This window comes from Eufriesea mexicana, unplaced genomic scaffold (genome assembly GCF_001483705.2).
Source record: "Eufriesea mexicana isolate 0111107269 unplaced genomic scaffold, ASM148370v2 scaffold11349, whole genome shotgun sequence".
NCBI lineage: Eukaryota > Metazoa > Arthropoda > Insecta > Hymenoptera > Apidae > Eufriesea > Eufriesea mexicana.
Genome location: NW_016918977.1, coordinates 48,703 through 71,408, shown reverse-complemented (window position 1 = coordinate 71,408; position 22,706 = coordinate 48,703). Strand labels below are relative to the sequence as shown.

The window sequence follows — 22,706 nt, the reverse complement described above, 5'->3', positions numbered from 1 at the left end:
TTATTTATTATTGTTTTATTTCTGTAGTTATTGCTTCTTTAAAATAATGAACTATGAATATCTGTAACGTGAAAAGGTATTTCATTGATTTATGATTTACGAGTCATTAATTAAATATCGTCGTTTCCACATTATTATTCATACCTAAAAATACGATATTATTTATTATTTTTATTTCTATTACTTATTATTTTTATTTCTATTATTTATTATTTTTATTTCTATTATTTATTATTTTTATTTCTCTATTATTTATTATTATTTATTTCTAACAACAAATTCGATTAATAATGAACATAAAAGAGGATACAAATATCCAAACAGATTTAAGCAGCAGCATTTCGATGTCGCATAATTAACTACTGAATAAGTAATACCCAGCTGATAAATTTTCAACGCCAGATACATTAGAGACATTGCATTACAATAGCAAAGTAGCGGCAGAAGCCTTTAAAATATGTATACCCCCTGTTTGTCGAAACTAAAAGAAATATCTCACGCTTCGAATTTCCAAACACGTATTTTCACCTTCTCCCCTATCGCGTGCAGGACTGCTTCTCTCTTTTTCGTGGAAAATAAAAAAAGGCGGAAGGACGGTATCGCGTTTGTTTTAACTTTAACGCGTCGAGCTGTCGCGAAAACGGGTGCAAAGCAGAAATAACGTCTCCGGGGAGTATAATTTTGTCACGTTGAAATTTTCCGCCCTTTTGTACGCGGCGATATTTCATAATTTGCAACGGGACGAATCTGATCGTCGATACGTCAGAAATATTCTGCCCCGTTCGACTCGCGAGCGAAACAGCGAGCGAAGATCACAGGGCAGAGATTTTCCAAGGTTTTTCCAATATCAACGATCTGCTAAAGACGATGGGTTCGTTACTGCAGCAGACGCGTGTATTTCAATGTATCCTCGATGATCGGAGACTGAATTTTTCTGGCACTTTATTCGTATATGTAGTTGTTATTATTGAACTTTGTGGAAATTAAATATCAGTGGAAATTGTTGACGTTTTTGTGGTTTGAGTTTCGGTGAAGAAAAATATTGCGTGTATCATATTTTCATATTCCGGGTATTACTGTTTAAAATTCCTAATATTAATTTTCCTTACTAATATTCGGTTAAATTATATAATTTTTTGAAGATTTTAGATTTGTCATTATCAATTTCTCCTGATACATACGCAAATTGTATATTTTACATAGCAATTGCTAAATGGAGAGCATTTCTTTATAGACACAGATTTACTTCAATTTCATTTCAGTTTGTTAATGAATTTTTAACTCTTTGGTTAATTTTTTAGCCACAAATACGTTTAATTTATATTCTTGTTTACTATGGTATATTTCCAATCAAATTTCGAGGATTGGTTCACTTTTAGAGGTAAAATAAAATGTTGCAGAGTTGCAAAATTTTGGTTGTTGTTTTATAGACAGGTGGAATGAAAATTAAATTATTTCTCGTTCGTTTAGGAGACTGGAGTATCGGTATAAATTTATACGAATTATTCGCAAAGAGGAAATAATCCTCACGGTGTCTCTACAACGTCAAAATTGTGTGATATAGCATTATGCAGACGGTTCGTACTTATACGTATTCCACGTCGTTCGTTCATAATTCAGTGAATATAATTGGACTTGAGAAGCAACGGGTATAGGTCAGTTCCCATTTCATAAAGCGTATGACGTGCGATTAATTCATTCAATTAGCTTAAGCGTGATACGAGCATTGACATAGATATATATCCAAAAATACCTCGAAATGGCTTTGCGAATCTCTGTAGAGAATTATTCTAACGGTACGAGTTAACTAATTTACTTTAATATCATTTTCATTCCATTATTTTGAAACAAAAAGAAACGAACAAATTTTCATTTTGCATCAAAATATTTTATTTTAGTAAAATAAAATACTATATTACTGTTTTAAATATTAGATGTAAATGTTACTATTCGATGACAGATTTTTATTGCACATTCATAATTTCACATAATCCATAGGTATTTACGTAAATATTAAGAAAATACAAAATTTGTCACACGTATATAATTTTCTGTATTTTTTAAAAAGAATTAACTTATTTCTCGTATAGGTGAGATGCTTGAATTAATTATTTTTCTCAGTGTTTGTCCCTAGGAAAAATAACTAGAATCACATCGTATCGGTATTTTAGATTGTTTCCATTGTTTATTAACGTATTTTGCTGTTACTCGTCCAAGAGGTTCAACCACAATGCTAGTAGATAGTGTGCAATGGGATTGTAATTAAATCCAGCAATCGGATTTACAGACGATATATCAATAAATTCGCAATGACCGTAATAAGTCACTACACGGTTGTAGATACTAGAATCCTGGGATTGTTTTACGAGATACATTGAGCTTGTGAAACACGAAATACGATACATCGCTTCTATTCCGTCAAACAGTTGAAAAATAAACTTTAAAAGGTTATCAAAAATGATATACCAATTATAAAATAACAAACCATTTGTGAGTGTTGATTTTATATGTATGAATGAGCTTGAATAAGTGAAGCTCATTTGCGATGATATAAATATAATATGTGCGAGTGCAGTCTAGTATGAAAGAGTTAACAAACATGGGTATGTAAGGGTTAACAGGAGTGAGAGAGGGAGAGAAGAATTTTCTAGAAAGTGTCGATCACCTTTTTATTTAAAATAGTTTATTGCGAGTTGTTTTCGTTATTTAAATATTTTTATCTATATATACTAATGTGTTAACTGCTAAACAACGTAGAAGATATTGGTGTCCATTTCTATTCACACCATTTGCCGAATGAACTATTTCCTACTATTTTTCAATAATTCATACAATTCATATTCGATTATCTCCAGTGTGGTAAACAAACTAAAATCTATATAAAAATTCCAACTAACTACTGTTTAATCTAAGACCAGAATTAAATTGAAATTACAATTCTCGATGTTATAAACATCAATTTCATTTTCTTATACCTAATAACATCCATCCACCCCTGTGGGAGTGGGGAGTGGGGAGTAGGATTAATCTAAAACCAGAATTAAATTAGTAATATAATTTTTGATGTTATAAAATCAATTTTATTTTCTAATACCTAACAACAACCATCCACCCTCGCCATCTCCACCTGAAAACCTGAAAAATTTCCGAACAATCGTGACTCAAAATCACCCTTATCAAGAACCCTTATCGCGAAAGGAGAGAAAGAAAAATCAGAGACTCACCGAACGAGCAGCCATCCTCAAGAACCATCGATCCCAAACTCCATCTCCTGTGTTCTCTTGCTGGTCGGGACGATGAAACGACTCTAAAATGCCACACGATCATTCGTGTATCAAGATCGGGCCGAGGTTGGGGCTGAGGTTGAGGCTGAGGTTGGGGTTGAGGTTGGGGTTGGGGTTGCGGTTGTGGTTGAGGTTGGGGTTGCGGTTGGGGTTGCGGTTAGGTTTGCGGCTGGGGTTGCGGTTGGGGTTGCTGCTGCGGTTGCGGTTGCGGTTGAGTCTGGGGTTGAGGCTCGGGTTGAGGTTGGGGTTGCGGTTGAGGCTAAGGATGGGGCTGAGGTTGAGGTTGAGTTTGGGGTTGCAGCTGAGCTTGAGGCTGGGGTTGCGGCTGGGGTTGCGGCTGGGTTTGTGGCTGAGGTTATGGTTGTGGTTGCGGATGCGGTTGCGGTTGAGGTTGCGGTTGTGGTTGCGGTTGCGGTTAAGTTAGGTTAGGTAAGGCCAAGGTTATGTTGGGTTACGTTAGCCACAGTTATGTTAGCCAACGTTAGGTTAGGTTATGTTATCCGTTAACGATCCTCGTTAATTAACCATCGGAACGATCGATAGGGGTCGGGAATCCGGCGAAAGAAAGCGTCGCTTCGATCGGTCGTTTATAGGAAGATCAAGAGATTCTCGGGCACGGGGTTGGACAGGAAATGAATAAAACATAGGATATTACACGGCGATCAATTCGCCGGTAGATTATACCGTTTCCTCCCATTTCTGGCAACGTAATGGCGTCTGGAACGGCGCGAGAAGACGACCGTGGATGTTCGTGGGGCCAGGCGGATGCTAATCGATGAAAACAACGCGTAGGACAAGAGGGGTGGCCGCGATGGCGGTCGAAACGGCGCTGTTTAACTTTCCCGATTGCCTAATAATTTAACGTTGGGCAACGGCCGAATCCGATGCAATTTGCTCGACATACTGGATGAAATTAACAGTAGTCGTGGTGCGGCAATCCGGCCTGCACTAACGTTTCCCCGGCCCGTAATGACGCGGCTGACGCCGCGGACTTAGCCGCCGTTCCGTTGCGCTTCGCCGTGTTTAGGGATGCGAATGCTGCGCTGTTTACGCAACGAGTTGCCGATTCCACGTGGCCAGAGTTGACAATCGAATCCCACGATCGATTACCGCTTTTCATCGCGAAGGAACTCGGGTGAACGAGTCGTTTCGTCGACGTCCGATGGGGTGACGTTGCTCTCTTCGCTGGGTGAGGGTGGACCATGACGTCGATCTGCAGGAAGTGAGTGGTTTTGTAAAGTGATTTGCTTTTTCCCAGATGGTTTCAAATGGTTCTTTGAGATCTTTTGATAGTTTTTGAAAATGGAAGTTGATGAAAGTGTAATTGTAAGCGGAGGTAGTTAGAGAATTATTCTAGGGTAGTTGTGGTTTAGGAAAATGATTTTTGGTATAAGATGATTTTTAAAGGAATAATTTTAGAGCACATTGGACTTTAAATTATGTATAGTATTTTTCTTTCAAAATTATCTTGGATTTTAGGTTTTGCATTGGTTAGCTGTATAATATGGTTATTATAATTTTGATGTGTAAAGGTTTAAAGGACTGGTTTTTGGTTTGAGATGAGTAATACAAATTTACTGATCCCTGGAAATGAAGAAAATTAAGTTACACAATTTTTGGCACTTGTATTATGTCTTACTTGAACCTATACTTCATAAATTCATAAAATAATATATATAAAATCATTTTTATATCTCACATTAATTATTTTCTTTTCCCTTCTAATAGTAATCTACATAGATATTAAAATTAATTTAAATAATATAAAATACCAAATATTGTTCTCACCTTCACTAGAAATATTCCATTTATTATCTTTATATAGTTACAAGCATATTTTCTACGGATTCCTGAAAGACTTTTAGGTGTCCCACGTAATATTATCAAAGACTTACTCGTAGCTCGTAAATTTCCTTATAAGACAGTCTATTCAAACATTCCTAACTGCATTCCATTGAAAGTTGTTAAGCTCATCTCATTAGCAGTTAATCCCAAACTCGCGGATGATAGTACTACCCAAAAGTAATTCAATTATCTTCTGTATCACACATAGCCAAATTATGTTTCTCTATCTCTAAGTCGTTAATACTTAAGAAGTAATCAAACTTCGAGATTTAATTATAGATAACGTGCATATACAGAAACGCCTGATAACTTCGATATATTGCTCGATATCACGCTATCATAATTTCCTCATTTTCCATACACATCGCAAATAAAATGTATATTAAGATCATTGCGAAAAGTCAATTCATTAGGATGACTTATGCAAGTAAATTTTTATCCTCAAACCTCGAAATTACTGTCCATCTTCGTTAATTTCACCGTCGATCAATTCACATAAAATTTCTACCTATATCATTTTTAACGTGGGTAATTTGGAATTAATAAATCAAATCAAACAAGTTCGAAATATTTACCTGCTCGAATAAAATACGTCGACGAATCAATATATAACTTAATTACTTGCATGAAAATAATCGTGATATTTTCCATCTGAGTTTTAAATATTATATAGTGAAACGCGAAATTATAACACAATTTCCTTTTTTCAAAAATGGTAAATCAACCCACAATTTGTTCATCGCATATTACTATTAATATTCGACGATTTATTAATTAAATATTAATATCAGTAAAACTACATAGCCCTCCATAAATATTCCTCGGCTCATTCACTAAAAATAAAGAAGAAAAATATTACTGAAAAAGCAAAGAATTTTAAATATAATATTCAAGGTATTTCCCACTCCCCGAAAAATGGTAAATCGATGATTTATATACCACAAATTGATATTAATTATCGACTAATGTGCAATAAACTGGTATTAATAATTAATTAATCAATATTCACTAGTAGAACTATGTACAAAAATTAGTATCGATATTGACCAATTTATTCTTATATTTATTATGATTCATATCAAGGAAACTATGTTATTAAAATTAATACGAATTTTCTTCAGTCTATTTATCCTAGATTTGCGATATTGGGGTAAAGTAGGAAAGCAGAATAGAAAAAGTAGATAGAGTAGCAGGGAAACGCATTCAGCCACGTTCGTATAGATCCTGGTGTGTATTAGAGTTATAGTCATCGCCGGCGATATTCCATAGGAATGATAACGCTTTTGTACCGTCATGGGAACCACGATATTGACATTGAAGATGAATCGCCCTATTTTCTCCCTATTCTCGACGTTACGGTGATACCGTCTTTTCAGCCTTAACCCGGATACACTTTATATTTTGACTTTCCTTTATGCTTGGATCAGCGCGAAAGCGTCGTATGTCATTCTGCTTTGGTCCTTAAAATGACAGCCCCTTCAATATCATACGCGCGAGATTGAATGGACAAAATTAAAGTACGGCGGAGATAGTTTACCTCTGAGGATATTGAAGTATTTTTCCTCCCCGTGTAATTACGTGAATCTGCTTCAGAGATAAATTTACTTCACTCGTTTCCTTCACTCCTTTCCCTTAAATGACAAGTCAACTTCTTTGCAATATTGTAAAGATAGAAATAGTGACTAGTATTTATAGAAAAATGAATTTTATTTTAATATTGGAATAAAAAAATCAATATTATATGAATTATTCTTAGATCAAAGTAATTAATTCCATTTTTTGAATTTTTAAAAATTTTGCTGTCAAAGAATTTGGTTGGTGTTTAACTCTTGAGGTTTAAATGTTTACTTTCTATTTTGTGGGATTAATCGATTTGAGAAATGAGTGTCAGTATCATTTTAGACGTCGACGTCTCCGGGTCGCGCAGAATTGTCTGACTTATCGATTTCAGAACTACTGAAATATCGTTTAACTGTGTTAATTAATTGTGCTTCGTTGATTTCCTATATTAATCTTTAATTTTATATACTATTAATTCTATTATACGATGTTTCCTTCTGCTTTTAGGCTTCTTAAATATTAATTGAAATATTTCCTCTTGGATATTAATTATTAAAAATTTTTAAATAGCACTTTTGGGACTCATCGAATTCCAAAAAGTTCAAAAAGAATGTAAAATTATTTCTCTATACTTAATCGAATTTGAAAATTATAAAACGCTTCACCACATCACTTATTTCCCAGTATTTCTAATTATTCTGAAAGAATTATTTTTTCCACGTGCCAGAATATTGAGTACGCAAAATGAGGTTGCTTTACGGACTCGTTTTTATTACAGCTCGCTCGTACATATCTTACTATGAATTTTATGAGCCAGTCGAGCCAGTAATTATAGTTCTAAAACAAGCTGGATAATGTCCAAGAAACGGAATGTAGCAATTTACGATCATCTAACGTGAAATCGGAGTCTGGGATCTGTCTAATTTATTTACACAATTTATGAGATTCGAAACTCAAACCCTGCCGGACTTTTAAGTGGGGTAGTTCCGGAGTCCATAATACCCCATAGAAAGTCAACGAGCCCCCAGCGAGTCTTCGTTGGTCGAATCGCAATCGCAGTGAAATATAGCCCTGCTGAAAACTCCATTCACGTTCGAAGTTTCACAATTTTGTTCGATGGAAAATGTATATATATATGTCGACAATTTTCGTCAATCGCCATTCAAATTAGACAGTCATACCAGATATTTATGAACACGCGTTGATTGCATCGGTATGTTTTATAAATCCATGATCGATACGAATGTTTTCCTTCATTTAGAATTGCTCTTCAAATAATTTTGAAATGGTTTTTAAGCCTTTGCGCTCGACGATTTTTTTATTAAAGAAGGGTAAGAGTTGAAAAATTTTCTGCTATAGAGCTGATGATATTTTTGCAACAGTAAATAAGAAATCGTTTAATAATTAACACGTAGAATTATTTAATTCTGATACTTCGTACATTGTTACATTATGTTAAATTTCATATATAAATTAATATCGATCTTCGAAATTTTATCAAATGGCGACTAAAGACCTCTCCAGTGCACAGGGTTAATTTATTTTCTCTTTATTCTTCTTATTTTTCTCATTATTTTCTTTTTCCATATATTTTAATATTTTATACTTAGATTTGTATTTTTATTTGGATAGTCTTATCTCCTTTTAAATTTCTATGAAAATTCTAGTGCAACGTGTTATATTGTTCAATCATTTTGGTTAACTTCGGTGTAAAATTATCGAGCGTGAAATGGTCTTCAAAATTTCATGTGAACCTTCGCAAATTTTCTCTTGGATTTCAAAATTCGAACTCGAAAATAGGAAGGGTAAAGGGAGTTAATTATTAAAAAATATCTAATACGATTTCTGCAAATATATTATATTTACGCTCAATTTTCATTCGCTTTACGCTTGATTTCCAGTTTTAATATTTACACTTATATTTTAAGAAACCGTGGTAAAGTGTAATTCAGGAGAATGAGGGGAGAATGGAATTTTAATGAAATAGAATAATTAAAATCGTGCGATAAAATCCATTTAAAATTCATCCATTTCCTGCGCCATTCTAATATTTAATATTCCACGAATGTCAATATAGATCACGGGTCTAATTAATTTCTCAGCAATTTATTTTCACAGCACGAAGATCGGTCATTTCCTCATCAAAATTCTATGGTAAATCGATTGCAGAAATATTTAAAAATACAACACTCTAATATCTAATATTAATAAGCCTAAGTCATAAGTACAATAATACATTTCGTTTCAAAATACTAGTATTATAATAATAATAGTAGTATAGTAATATAGTATAGTAAGTAATAGCAATAATAATAATATTAGTATTATACTAAATAAAAAAGTTAATTACAAGGAAATTACAAATTCACTCCAATAAATCAATTTTTCCGTCTCTATTTTTTCAATTTTTCTCTGTCGAAAGAATAGTTTTATTTTTTTTTCAATATGAATGTGAATGCCATTCAAAATAAATAACAAAATCATTTCTTTTAGATTTTCAGTTACTCCAGTTTCGTAATCGAATACACGATTAATTTTTGAGCAACCTATTTTGCAAAACGAAGTTCCATCGTTGCTCACCGACAGGCGAATGTTACCCCATGAAAATTCGGCAGAAAACAGACTGCAAATACAGTTAAAAGAACCGCGCCTCGACTCGAATTGAACAAGCTTTCGATTCGTTTTCGACTGTATAATTCGGGGTGAAAACGCCGGGCATAAAAGGCGGCTAATTAATAATCGAACGATCTAGCGCAAACATTCGCGCTTTTCCCAAAGTGCTTTCAGCACGTCGCAGAAAGCCATTATCGAGCGCGGAACGTTGTAAAAACTTCGATAGTGCCGGGGCCGGATCGATTGCTCGCACGAGCGACGAATAATTGACGCGCCAAGTTAAACAGAGGGAGGTTTAGAAATGCCGAAAGTACGATTGCTCGCACGCGAGCAAGCGAGCGTTCGTTTTACGTTCGTGACGAAAGTATTTAATTATCCTTCGATGCAAACTGATGCAATCCCCGCGAGTATGTGCAGCAAAAATTCCGGCATGAAGTCGTATGAATGGAAAAATTCTTCATTTCTAGAAATTCGGTGTTTGCGTAATAATTTATTATTTGATAGTCGCGTGAGAAAAAATACAGGAAAATTTAATGTCATTTCGTTATTTTTATTTTAGGGTTATAAAAATTAATTTAATTTAGCAAAATTTCATTTATTACTGGAATATGCAAATTCAGATCGTGAAATATGATTTTATTATCGAGTTAGTAGTATTGGAGTATTGGAGTATGAGGTAGAGACATTTATAATTAATATAAAGTAAAACTGTTAGGAATTAATATAAGATTAATATATTCCACCATCATTTTTCATAAAATTATAAATATAAGAGTGTAAATAAGCCAAAAAATTATTGGCTGCAAATTGACGATGCGTCGTTAAAAAATATTGCTATAACCAGTGAAGATGGAGACCGATCGCTGAGAATTTTCTTGAAAAATTGAGAGTTGATAGAAATCAAGTGAGATTGATTAGGTTAACTGGCTTTCAGCTTCCGAATATTGCTTTTATCTATACTGTACAAGGATGAAGCAGTGTTGGCAGATTTATTTCATCACGCTTAATAGCGTGGTTTTTAAAGCGTTCTTTTCCTCCCAGAAAGAACAAAATTGGGAGCTCAATTTATATCCAACAATTAAAATTTTATTGCGAAGAAATTCAAAAAATTTCTTAAATAAAACTAGCCTATATGTAACAATCATGCATTAAATGCAAATGTATCGAATCTTCATTTCAAGCATAAAAATTTCACGATAACAATATTATAATTAATAATAAAAAATCAAGTATTAAAATTTCTTTCACAAATTTTCACCAAGTATTGTATATACACTTGCAAACCAATTAAATTTTCCAATTGAAAATCAACTCATCAAAATTTCCAAAAATCCCCATAAATATCTTCATATTCATCATATGAGCCGTTCACTGCACAAATTGATTAACTCCATAAAATAAAGAGTGAAGAACTGCAATGAAGTAGTGTATATTGTTTTTTAAAATTCCCTTTATAATTTAAATCGAAATAAATATTGTAGAATGCATAAATGCAAATGTAACTTTCATCTAACGGTATATAAAATTTATAAGAAGAAATGGTCAATAGGTAATCGTTAGTAATGTTATCATTTTTATGTTACTGGAAGAGTTAATCCATTTGGCAAGTGAAAAAAGTAATAAATTTAAATTTTACTAAATTTTACTTAAATTCTGATAAGACGGCATTAAAAAATTCACCGTTACCATCCATGGCTTGCTAGTGCATTTGAGTTGCATTATTGCAACGATTCACATTAGAGTACGGAGTTAATCAAAGTAATCTTTAAAATAAATTATTTATTATCCAGTGGCCAAAAATTTTTGTCGTTTAATGGTGTTAATCTTAATTATCAGGGAAAGTTATTATAAATATAAAAGTTATGACTATACCAAGTGCTTCGACACTTAAATTTAAGATTTTTCAAACAGTGGAGTTAATCGATTTATGCAGTGAACGATTCATATATTCTGTCCCAAAAAACAGAAAAAAAAAAAATGAAAATTCGAAAAACGATGAGGAAGAATTAGCCTCCAATTTAATTCCTAGTTTCGAAGATAATTCCCCGGCAATTGTCATCTCGGCAGATAAATTCGTTCCATCGAACCTTATATCGCGCAAGATTTGTAGCCAGGCATTCGTTCCTTTTTAATCACGATGAAACACGCCGCCATCGTCTTCTTCTTTGTTCCTTTCTGTTCCTCGTCCAACCCTTACATCCGCTTCTCGAATCTGGCGGAGCGAAGGAAAGGGAAAGATAGAAGGGAAAAGAATTTCAACTATTAAATTATAGAAAATTACGCTTGCCGGGACGTCGCGACGTCGGTCCCCGCTTTTTCTTCCACCCGTTTCTCTCGCGTCGATCCTTTAACCCTCCTCCTTTTATTACTTCGATTCCGGACCAGCCACCCTCTCGCCCCTTCGCTTATAATTGCGAACGTGGACCAGAGGGATCGTTACCCTCGCCTTCCCATCACCACCGTTCACTTTCCACCCTATCTTCGACTACTACTCTGTTATGATCGGTCCGAGTTACAATTCCAGTCATCGACGCCATCAGGAATAATTCGCCACCGTGTATTTCCTGATTTTTCTGCCTTTCCCTATATAGGGATGACAAAGTGGATTGTTCTTCTCGGTTTGGATTTCGGATGGAATGTGATTGTAGTAGTAAAAATCGAAACGAAAACGTTCCTATAAGCCATGAGTCGAAGAACAGCTATTCCAGCATTTCCTCTTTAACCACAAATTTCACTTTTATCTGTTGCATAATATATACTTGAACAATTGCACATTTTAACCCCGAATTTCCATAACGAAATGCAGCCTAACAGTGATCAATCATCGGGTATCATCCGGGTGCTTATTAAAACAATGCAGGGACCGGCTATCCCCGGATCGGGGCAATTATTCAAATCGCGCGTTAATATCAACGTTTGCCCCCTCTAATATTCTCGTTAATATTAACGCGTGGAACTAATTATAACGGGTCACGTAGCGGCGATCAATTCATTTTCCCTAATCGAGTTAGACCGGCAGAAACATTATACGAAATGAGACGGAACCAGAGGCAAGACAGACGTTGAATATCAAAACGGAAGTTGGTGTAATTAATTGATACGCCACGCGCCCCCACCCCTTGCCAGACGTTTCACTCGAATTCGTTCTTTATTGTCCGATCGCACGGGTCCACCGACTAATGACTCGTCGTAATTTGGCTAATTAGCTGGAATTTGCGGACAGTGCAGGTAGAACGACCCGGTTTACGTGTAATCGTGTCGCGCGAGTCGATAGGCGATGACAGAAACGTCGATCCCGGATCGTGAATCATTCGAAATCGTTATCTGCCGGTTAGTTGGTTGTATTTCGTTGGATGGTGATAGGAGGGAGATTTGGAAAGGCTGAGTGGATTTTGGGAACTGTTGCCGCTGTTGGAAACTGTTGATATTGAAATGGTTGCCTGTGTGGGTTTTATTTCTTTCGATTTTTCGCGGGCTGCTTGTGTGGTGCAGGGATTGAAATGATAGTCCGTGCTAATTGTCGAAGGTGATTAAAGGACTGGGTTTCCGACCCTTTGGTTAGTTTCAAATTAACGCGAACCTGCCTGGATTTTTTTTAAGTAGAATTGTAGTTGCGAATGTTTCTTTATTTTCTTTTGTATCGTTTTATTTATTATTATCTATGGATTGGATAGTTGGATCGGTGTCAGAAATCGGTAGATTTAGTGTTAAATTCGGGGATCAATGCGTGAATATGAATAAAATAAAATAAAATATGTATGAAATAAAAATGATTAAATTATAATTGATATAATTTAATTTATAAATAGTAATAAATTATTCACTGAGTGAATAATTTATTCTTTTGTAATTTTAATATCCACGATTGTGCAGTAATAATAGCAAAACAAATATGTAGCGATCATCATTCTCATCCTTGCTATTAGATGTATTTTGACTTCAAGGAGGTTCGAGGACTCGTTCTTGCAAATTTTTAGGGAACCTCTCCGCTTCCTATATATATATAAAAGTCGGGGAGTTATATATATATATATAACTCCCCGACTTTTCAATAGTATCCTTGTCTATGTGTAGTATGTTAGTTAACGTTTAATATAGTTTCGTCTGTTCCTAACATATTTCTCTGTTATTTCGATTTGTATATTATTGGATTGGTAAGCATTAATGGTATTTAGTATTTAATCGTCGCTTGTTATAAATTTTGAAGATTATGAGCGGTTCTATAATAAGTATAGTGGGGTTTGTAACGACCATCATTCTCAACTTCGCCACTAGATAGATTCCGACTTCGAGGGCTTTCTCGTAAGTTCTCGGAAAACCTCTAATTCCTAAACATATAACTTCCCGATCTTCCAGTAGTATTCTTGTCTAAGGTAGGGCTGGTTAGATAACCTTACTGAGGAGTCCACTGGCAGGCCCAGAACGAAACGCATCCCTACTTTTTCCTTTCGTTCCTTCTAGCACCACCCTCACAACGAGGATACCTGAGACAAACCAACTTCAACAACCGTGGGGGCAGGATCTCCTTCAAATATATCGAATTGACCAAAAAATAGTATCGACATTTTTAAAAAGCAGAGCAGTTTTGTTAAATAATATATTGACCATTTTGAATTTAGAAGCATTGCTTACTGACTAGCCAAATAATAGTAAATAGTAATAGGTATATGTGTGACAGAATCTACGCATAATCTCAGAAGTAAAGAAGGAAAGTCGAGGAAGAATAATAAGAATCGGAAGAAAATGGCTGTCCCCGAACCAGTCCATAAATCTAACTTACAAATTCACTAAATGTCCCTAGAATCGATTTATAATTTTATCGCAACGTTCATTTCACCTCAACACGGATCTTTTCAATTTTCAACCTTCTCTGGGTGATGTTTCCTAACGATGAATATTTTCTTGATTTCCAGAGCACACCTGCAAGGACTTCCGATGCACCCAGAACGAATTCTGCATCGAGACGGACCTCCTTTGTGACGGCGTGAATCACTGCGGCGACGCCTCCGATGAGGCCACCTCCACCCTCTGTGCCAGTAAGTTCTAATTACCAGCGATTCATTTTAGTGGCCCACCCCGGCCCAGGGGCAGAGGGCGAGCGCTTTCATATTTCAAATGAAATACGCCGCGGGCAAATTGATTTGTAATCGAACCGCGATGCCGGCTCGACCAGGGATCAGCCGAATTCTTGCCCGAGTCCCTGCCCCAACTTCCATTCCTGCCATTTTTAATTACGGTTTTACAAACGTGCATCTCTCCCTATTCTCCATCTTGTTTTTCTTTTCTCAATTTAGTCGCGTTGGAATCTCGTTCGAAGATTTAATCCTTATAATTCATCATAAGTCTTTGGGGTATCGGTACCATAAGATTTTTGAAATATCTATCAAAATTGATGTATGTTTATTAAAAACAGGGATACTTTAACGTCTTCTTTTTATTTTCAGGGTGTAATACGCTTCTCTTATATGTTATGGATTAAACCAAAATAATTTGGAGAATTTATTGCTACTATGTTATTTATGGTTTAGAACCACATGATAATCCACATTCAAAGGAATTAATAGATTAACACTAAACGTACCAAGCAGTGTCAAATGACCCCTTTGAAAATTTACTATATAAATCGTATATTCATGTAGAGAGGGATTTGGTGATGGTATAATATATTTATTTAATAATAAATTAGCAGTGATAGAGCATGTGAGTAACGATAAAGATACGAATTATTACAACTTATCACAACGCTCAACCTGCACTTCTGCAGCAACTCTCCTATTACAACTCACAATTGGTAGCAACTCACATTTATTAGCAACAACAACACTCTGGCAACTAACTTCGACAACTCTCGACTCGATAACTCTCCACTGACTTAGCAACTCTCTAATCGACAACTCTCAACTCGACAACAACAACCCTTACTCAGAATGTTCATGTCCTTTTATATTCTTCTTCGCACCATGCACGCTATGCACGTGTTTTCCAATGCTTCCCCCAAAATGACCAAATATGTGCTCGTGCTAAGGGCCTGACCCAGAGGCCAAGCCCCAGGGTCTTTCCGACTGATCTGGCCTTCGAACCCTCGGTGACTTTCGTAAAGCTAGGTGTACATGCAGTGGAAAACTTGCGATACTACATTCATTGTTATTTCTTTTTAAAGTCAGCTCATTTGACTTTTTGTATGTCCTTTGACCTCCTATGGTAAGAGTAGGTGCGTGTTAATTAGATTGATGTTCTTCGTGATTTAAAAATTTAATTATTCCATCGCTTCAGAATTTTTTATTTTTATTTAAACATTCTTCCAATATCTTAATTTCATTCTCAGCGTTGATTATTTTCCTGGCAAATTTGGATTATTAGATAAATTTACCTTGAACAGACTATACTACAAAAGCAATTAATTTTTCCAATTACGTTACACTGTCTTTTTCATTCTTCACATATTTCAATTAGTGGAGGTCCCATAAATAAAATTGCAAAAACACGAGCAAAGATCTGTTTTTGCAATTAATCTAATATTTTACGAGTACTCTTCTTTCATCGGGAACAGAGTCGATTAATCAGTCAGTTTCTCGACGAATACAAAGGATTAAAATGAAATTGTTAAATGTACCGGAAATCATCGCAAAGTTTCAGTAATACCCGTTACACCGTGAATTCGTCGGTTTTCTACGGATATTCGAACGCCGTTAGGGTGTATCATAAACGAAATTACAAGTTCGTATCGCTTTTGAGGTTTTAATTAATTTCGACCGAAGTTTCGTTCCAAGCTGTAATAATATCCGCAATAAAGTAATAATCTGTTGTGGCCCTGCACAAAGGGGGATTTCAAAGAAAAAGAAAATATAGGAAAACGATAAAACAGCAAATAGTCCAGGTCAGCGTTCGCCGTTTCACGAGAAGCATTTTAATCAATTTCTGTTCCCGTCAATCGACGGCATTTCATTTCTTTTGTGTGGAAAATCTATTTTACCATCGGACCTATCGGTTATGGTTCACGTTCGGAACGATTGATTGGAACGGCTTCGCGTTAATACCATGCTCGCGCCATGTTTTATTCGCGAGTATTAAACGAATAGGTTCGGAAGTTAATCACCTCGCGTTAATTAATTATCATAATCAGAGATTTCGAGGGTATACCGCGTGATGCGACTTGAATTGTTTTCGCACTGTCTTTCAAACTAGCACAATTATCGCGATTCGAATGTTGGGGAGGAACACGAAGCCATCCTTCATTTCCAATTAATATCATTTAGTTGCAGCGAAAATAATAAACTTGTATCATGAAGTGTGTAATCTGGATTAATGGGGTCGAATTCAGCTGCAACGGGCAATTCAGTATTATTCGATACTATTGTGTTGTGAGAGAATTAATAAAGTTACGATACGAAGTCTGTAAAATAATATAAATTAACATTAAACATGATTCAGATGACTATTTTTAACTTTCAAGTGGTGACCACTATTTTCATAGCATTTGTGATGATTTGACGCCAAATTGACTCTCTATGTATAGTAGTGACTTGAAGTCAAATTGACTCCGTATCACTGGAATAGTAGTTACAGTAATAGTGGTGACTTGAAATCAAATTGATTTCCTATCAATGGTAGTGACTTGAAGTCATTACTACATCATTAAAATGTTAATATTATTCAGATATAGAAATGATTTACTTGAAATGTGTATATGGTATAAATCTATGGCGTAATAGTGTACATTTTATGTAATAGTAAATAGTGCAACCAATTTGGAAACTGATTAACGAATAATCCGTAGTCACACTAATTACGTGCTATTCAGGTGCATCGTCCCTCATCTACAAAATTAATAAGCTTTACATAGTTAATGCTTCCGCTGAAATGATTATTGCGTGTCTTCCTCGTTGCTATTTATCGCACTATTGCAAAGGAGCATGTCGTTTATCTGCACGTATCGTGCATTATAAATTTCAAATCACGTTATATTATGTATACATACATAAATAATATTATGAAAATTTGACGTGGGACATTAAAAAATGATTAGAAAATATTTTTCATTCGTGAAACAAGCTTTTCTTTTTCTCCATTTTTGAAACAAATATATTTCCGTTCTCGAGATACAATTTTTCAATTCTTTTATGATAATCTACACTCTCTTTATCTTATCGATATTTACGCTATTCAACATTCCCGTCTTTGATTTTACAATTCTTCATTATATCATTCAAATGTTTACATTTATTTTTCAAACAATTTATTTCCACACAATTAAATTCATTTTACACTCGCCGCTCTTTGAATTCTCAAGTTGCGCTTTCTATTTTTAATCATTTCATCACCATAACTGCAACTCGTGTGTGTTTAACATCGAATCGAATCCTTTCCAGCCACGTCCTCGATTTGTCAGCGGTTGATTATATTAAAACATTACTGTCCATCTGAACATCTAATCGCGAAGCACAAAAGACCCGTGCTCTCCCGCGAAATTCCTTCTTTTATTTTTCGCCGCTTTTTTCGCGATGGTAATAGCGTGTGGCGCGATCCCTAATGATAAAAAGTACACACAGCACGCTATCGATCTCTCGATTCAACGAAACTGCGTGCACGTTTCGCTGTCAGAGGGTAGTTTCTGTGTTGACTGTTCTGTGGAACGCATTGTACAACGCCCGAGGGAATTAATTCTCCTTCGTTGTCAGTTGACCTGACACTTGGCAGCAAGATGAACTGCCATTGCTATTTTAATCGAAAGAAGAAAGGAAAGCGTCTCCGCTTCGTAAATGGCTACTTTGACGAAGAGTTCACCATTTGAAAATCCGGCGGGTAAATTTGTGTGCGCGTTCGTCTGTGAATGTGATGGAAATTAATTCCGGTTTCTTTTCCATTTGTCCATTCATCGAGAGACTTTGAGCTTGAAAATGTTTAATATCGTGGAGAACGATGGTAACGAGAATTAAGGGTAGTATTAACCCTTTGCACTCGACGATCTTTTCGTTACAGAAAAATAGTAATTCGAAGACTTTCTGTCATACAATCAAGGATATTTTTAAAACAATAAATAAGAAATCGTATGCAAATTAAGATGTAGAATTATTTTCAATGTTCCACACATCGTTGGGTAATTTTAAATTTAATATATTAATTGACATCGATTTTTAGAATTTTATTAAATGGTGACTGAGAGTCGCCTCTCGAGTGCAAAAAGAATTTAAGTTTGACTTGTATTTAGGCTTTATTTTATTCACGATACGTTGTATTAATTATTATTGAAAATCATTAAAGAAATATTATATCAATAGCACATTTAATATCATATTTTTTCTAGAAGGAAGGAGATAGAAAAATGATTTGTGATTTTTAATAATATTCTTGTCTAAACTATTTTTTGATATAATCAATAAATTATTCACTGTATCTCTAAAATATCTTTCAGTATCCCAATAGTTTGATAAATATTATACCGAGTCAATCAAAACAGAACATCCTCTATATACATTCTTTAAACACTCAGCTTGAATAAATTTCAATCAAATTACGTGTCCCTCAAAATCATTCAACTTTTATCTGAAACATTTCTTACTATCGACAATAAACTATTCAACTGCTCTGCAAAAAATTTTCAGCATCATCTATAGTATCTAGAACATTATAAAAATATAAATATAAGTTTGTATAAGTTCGACACTCTATATAAATAATATAATTTACGAGTCTCCCAAAATTGTTCAATTCTTGTCTAAAATATTTTTTGATATAATCGATGAATTATTCACTGTATCTCTAAAATATTTTTCAGCATCACGAATAGCTTATTCACGATAAACCTCTATACTCTCCATACCCTATGGAATTATCCAATCTGAACGATGCTTATCTACCTGACGTGAGCAGAATTTTAACATTGATTTATCTGTTTCCGTATTGCAGACTCCGAGGCAATGACGATCCTGGGCATGCAGACGATCTGGTTCGCGGTGGCGCTCGTATTTCTGATCCTGAGCGTGGCAGGCCTGGTTACAGCGTCGGTCCTCTGTTTCTGCAGGCAACGCGCCGCAACCCCGAGGCACCCCCATAACGCGCACAACGCCCAGACTCATCCTCCAGTCAGCTTCCCATGTGAGTCACAAAAAGCACACTCGTTCGCGTCTCCACGCGGTCCATTCTCCTCCTTGTGTCGTTGCTTGCTTGTTGCTCGATGTGCGTTCACCCTCGTCGTACCATCAGGCAGTCCTCTGGCCCGTTCTGCCATTCCGTTCTCGCTTTTTCTTTTTCTCTTCATCCTCCTCGTTTCTCCGCGAAATTTTTCGCGTTTCACGAACCGTTCCGGGAGAGAACAGCTTTGCCAATTCGTGGAGCAATTTAGTTGAAACTTAACGAAACTTTGCCTCATCCTCGGGTATTATTGAAGACATAAGTGGCCGAGAGGAGGTTCTCAGCGAAGTTTGTTAATATTTTTTTTTTAGTTTTCCACTGCTCCACGGGGTTGTCGGGTTCGTTGGGGATGCAAGGAAATTGGGGGTTAATGGTGGATAAATCGAGAGGCGGTTTATGCGTGGAGTTGAGTGTTTTGAAAGGTAGATTGAGCAGGGTGAGGTGGCTGTGATTGACAATGCAGGTTTGGGGTGAGATTTAATAAGTTCGCGGGTGAAGTTGGTTTATGGAACGGGGAGGGTGTGGCCAGTAGCCTTGTGTGAAATTTATTTATCGAATGCAAGTGCAAGTTTGAAAAATATATTTCTTTTTTAATATTACGAGTCTTTGCAGTATACTAGGGCAGGCTAAGTCATATATTATTGATCCGTTGTCCAATTTTGATCTTGCTATTGATTTATATGACAATGATAATATGTTTAAATCTGCTTCTCAATTGTTTATAGCAATTGTTTCTAGTATGTTAACTCTCTAGTTACTGTCAGTTTTATGTTTGACAATATTCTCACATCGGTTAGACCAAGTACAGCAGTTTAATAGAAAATATTTTTTTTAGCATCAGGTTATGGCAATAAAGAAGGCAATCTACAGTCAGTCGATTTAATCTAATTGTTAATATCCAATTTTCAATTTTAATTAACATTTCTGCAACAGTTTACCGATATGCAACTAAACTAACATCTAACATCTCCCCAATTTCATTGTTTCTCAAAAAATAAAAAATATTTTCATTAAAAAGAAGGAAAGGCAGGCTAAATTAATTAAATACTATTTTTCATCAGAAAATAACAAATCTTTTAGCTATTATGAAGGGGTGAGTGAAAAGAAAAGGAGACCACCTTTGATATTAATTTAATCTCTGACCATCAGAGCGGAATTACGTTCAATTAGCTTCTAAGATACGCTGCGAAACGGGTGGAGCCAATTAATGAACAGTGTATAATTCGACACGGTGTCAAACAACATGCGCCGTTTTAATAGTGCGTCGCGTATTAATTTATCAAAGCGGCGACTAATTAGTTCGACGTGAGATTAATTTAACGGGAGAGCGAAGGGTTAAACTCGATGAAAGCTCACGCGTGAAAGCTGCTCACAGGTTCGCGCCGTGCAGTCAGCTTTTTTCCATGAAAGGACCAAATTAGGAGGATCAAGGCCGGACGCCATTATACGTATATTTTGTTCGAGTAATTTGCAGTCGATGCGATTCCGGAATTGGATTACTTTGAATACATGGTTTTTATTTGATCACGATTGTTTGAGTTACGTGTTTGATAGCTGGCCGGTTTGGAAAATATTGTTTAACGCTGATAATCGGTATTAATATTCCGGATTAAACGCAAAGCGAATTTTTCAACCCTCCCACGATTCGGTGCAGTCCTGGTCATTTATTTTCTGGGTTTAATCAAGCCACACTGATACGAATGTTTCTGGGTGGAAGTATAATGATGAGGACATGAAGGTATAATGATTTAAGTCGGAAAATTGAATGTTTTTCGTGATTAACGAGTCAAATACAAAATCCGAGCGAGTTTCTTTTTGTTGTTTACCTCATTGCGAGAATATGTGTTAATATGTACATTAAATCATTATTTTTGTGGATAGAAATCGACACCTATATCGTCTACGTTTTTTAAGAGTGAACAAATTAATATATTTGCATAATAATATTTAATTATTGACTGATAGTGGTGGATAAAATATTAATAACAATGACATATATGACATCGAAAATTCTTTTATCTCTATTTTCCTTGGCGAAGTTTAAAAATTAATTTAATCTGGTATATTTATCCTCCAATTTCAGGATACTCGAGACTTCGTATTAGCCTCGTATTGTCAGAATCCTAATCGTATTACTCCAGAATTGTGCGCTAAATTTTTATCGAAATTTCGAAATAATCCGTCCGCGAACTATAAAGGCATAATTCTATTCCCAGGATTAAACAGAGATCAAGCGACGTACTTCTAATTCGACTGTCGAATCGTCTTAAACTGGTCTAATTACATCACGGAAGTTAATCAATTTGCGCTTCTGAGAGTTACATGGTTCCCTGGATCCCGTATAAGTTTGGCTGGTAGTTTCAGTTACATTTCCTTGTCTCTCCTAATTGTTTATTACCCGGCTGTGCTTCTGAAGTCGTAGTATGCTTTAGAATTTAGTGCAACGGAGTTGGTAATGCAGTGCAGAAATTGGCGCACCTGAGGCTACACTACACAACAGCATTTAATAATAGGTTTCCTTGGGCCGAGAATACAGAACCGTCATTTGCGTACGTATCAGATTAGGTTCTCGCGTTGTGTTTCCTTGTTACTTCGGCAAAGTGCTTTATCTCTTCTACTGAAGTGTCGTGATGAATCATTTTCCTCTTGGATCCAGATCAAACCGTCTCTCACATTCGACTTCCATGCAATTTTCTTTTTCTTCGCAAATTTTAGTATCTTTTTCAACTACTGTACCTGTTGAATGCTCGGTTTCCGAATTTTTCACAATTACTATAATTACTGAAATTATATACATACTTTTGCGAAAATTAATATTGATATTTATCGATAGAAAACTTTTAAAATTTAATTACTTATATTATATATTTATTTGGGTACAAATATTTATCAATATAAAAATATAAAAATATTACAATTTAATTACTTATATTACATATACTATATTTAGGTACAAATTAGAGACAGTTAATTCTGATATTGAATAAATAATAATCGAAAAATTTTTATTTTATTATTCGCTCTTAAATTTCACTAATTTAAGTGAATTAAATTAGTCTCATTAAAATTGCACTTCGGATTAATTTTCGGGAAAAAATTAAAATCGCAATAATTTCAAAGTATTTCCTGACGAAAGCGACAACCAAAATTACAACGGACTAGAACACAGAGATAAAAACATCGTTTTTCAAACACAAAGATAAGGTTATATCTGGGAACCGAGGTAACGAATATTAAAAATCATAATCCATCACTCGAAACGTAGCCAACTTC

General features: G+C 35.2%; 1 protein-coding gene across 1 annotated transcript in view; it reads left to right on the top strand.

The window, feature by feature from the left end:
• Positions 1–22,706, top strand: part of LOC108553623 (enteropeptidase) — an 88,913-nt gene that overhangs the window by 54,117 nt on the left and 12,090 nt on the right. Inside the window, exons 3-4 of the mRNA XM_017908614.1 lie at positions 14,216–14,338; positions 19,209–19,397. Coding sequence (XP_017764103.1) covers positions 14,216–14,338; positions 19,209–19,397 — 312 coding nt within the window. The remainder of the gene's footprint in view (positions 1–14,215; positions 14,339–19,208; positions 19,398–22,706) is intronic.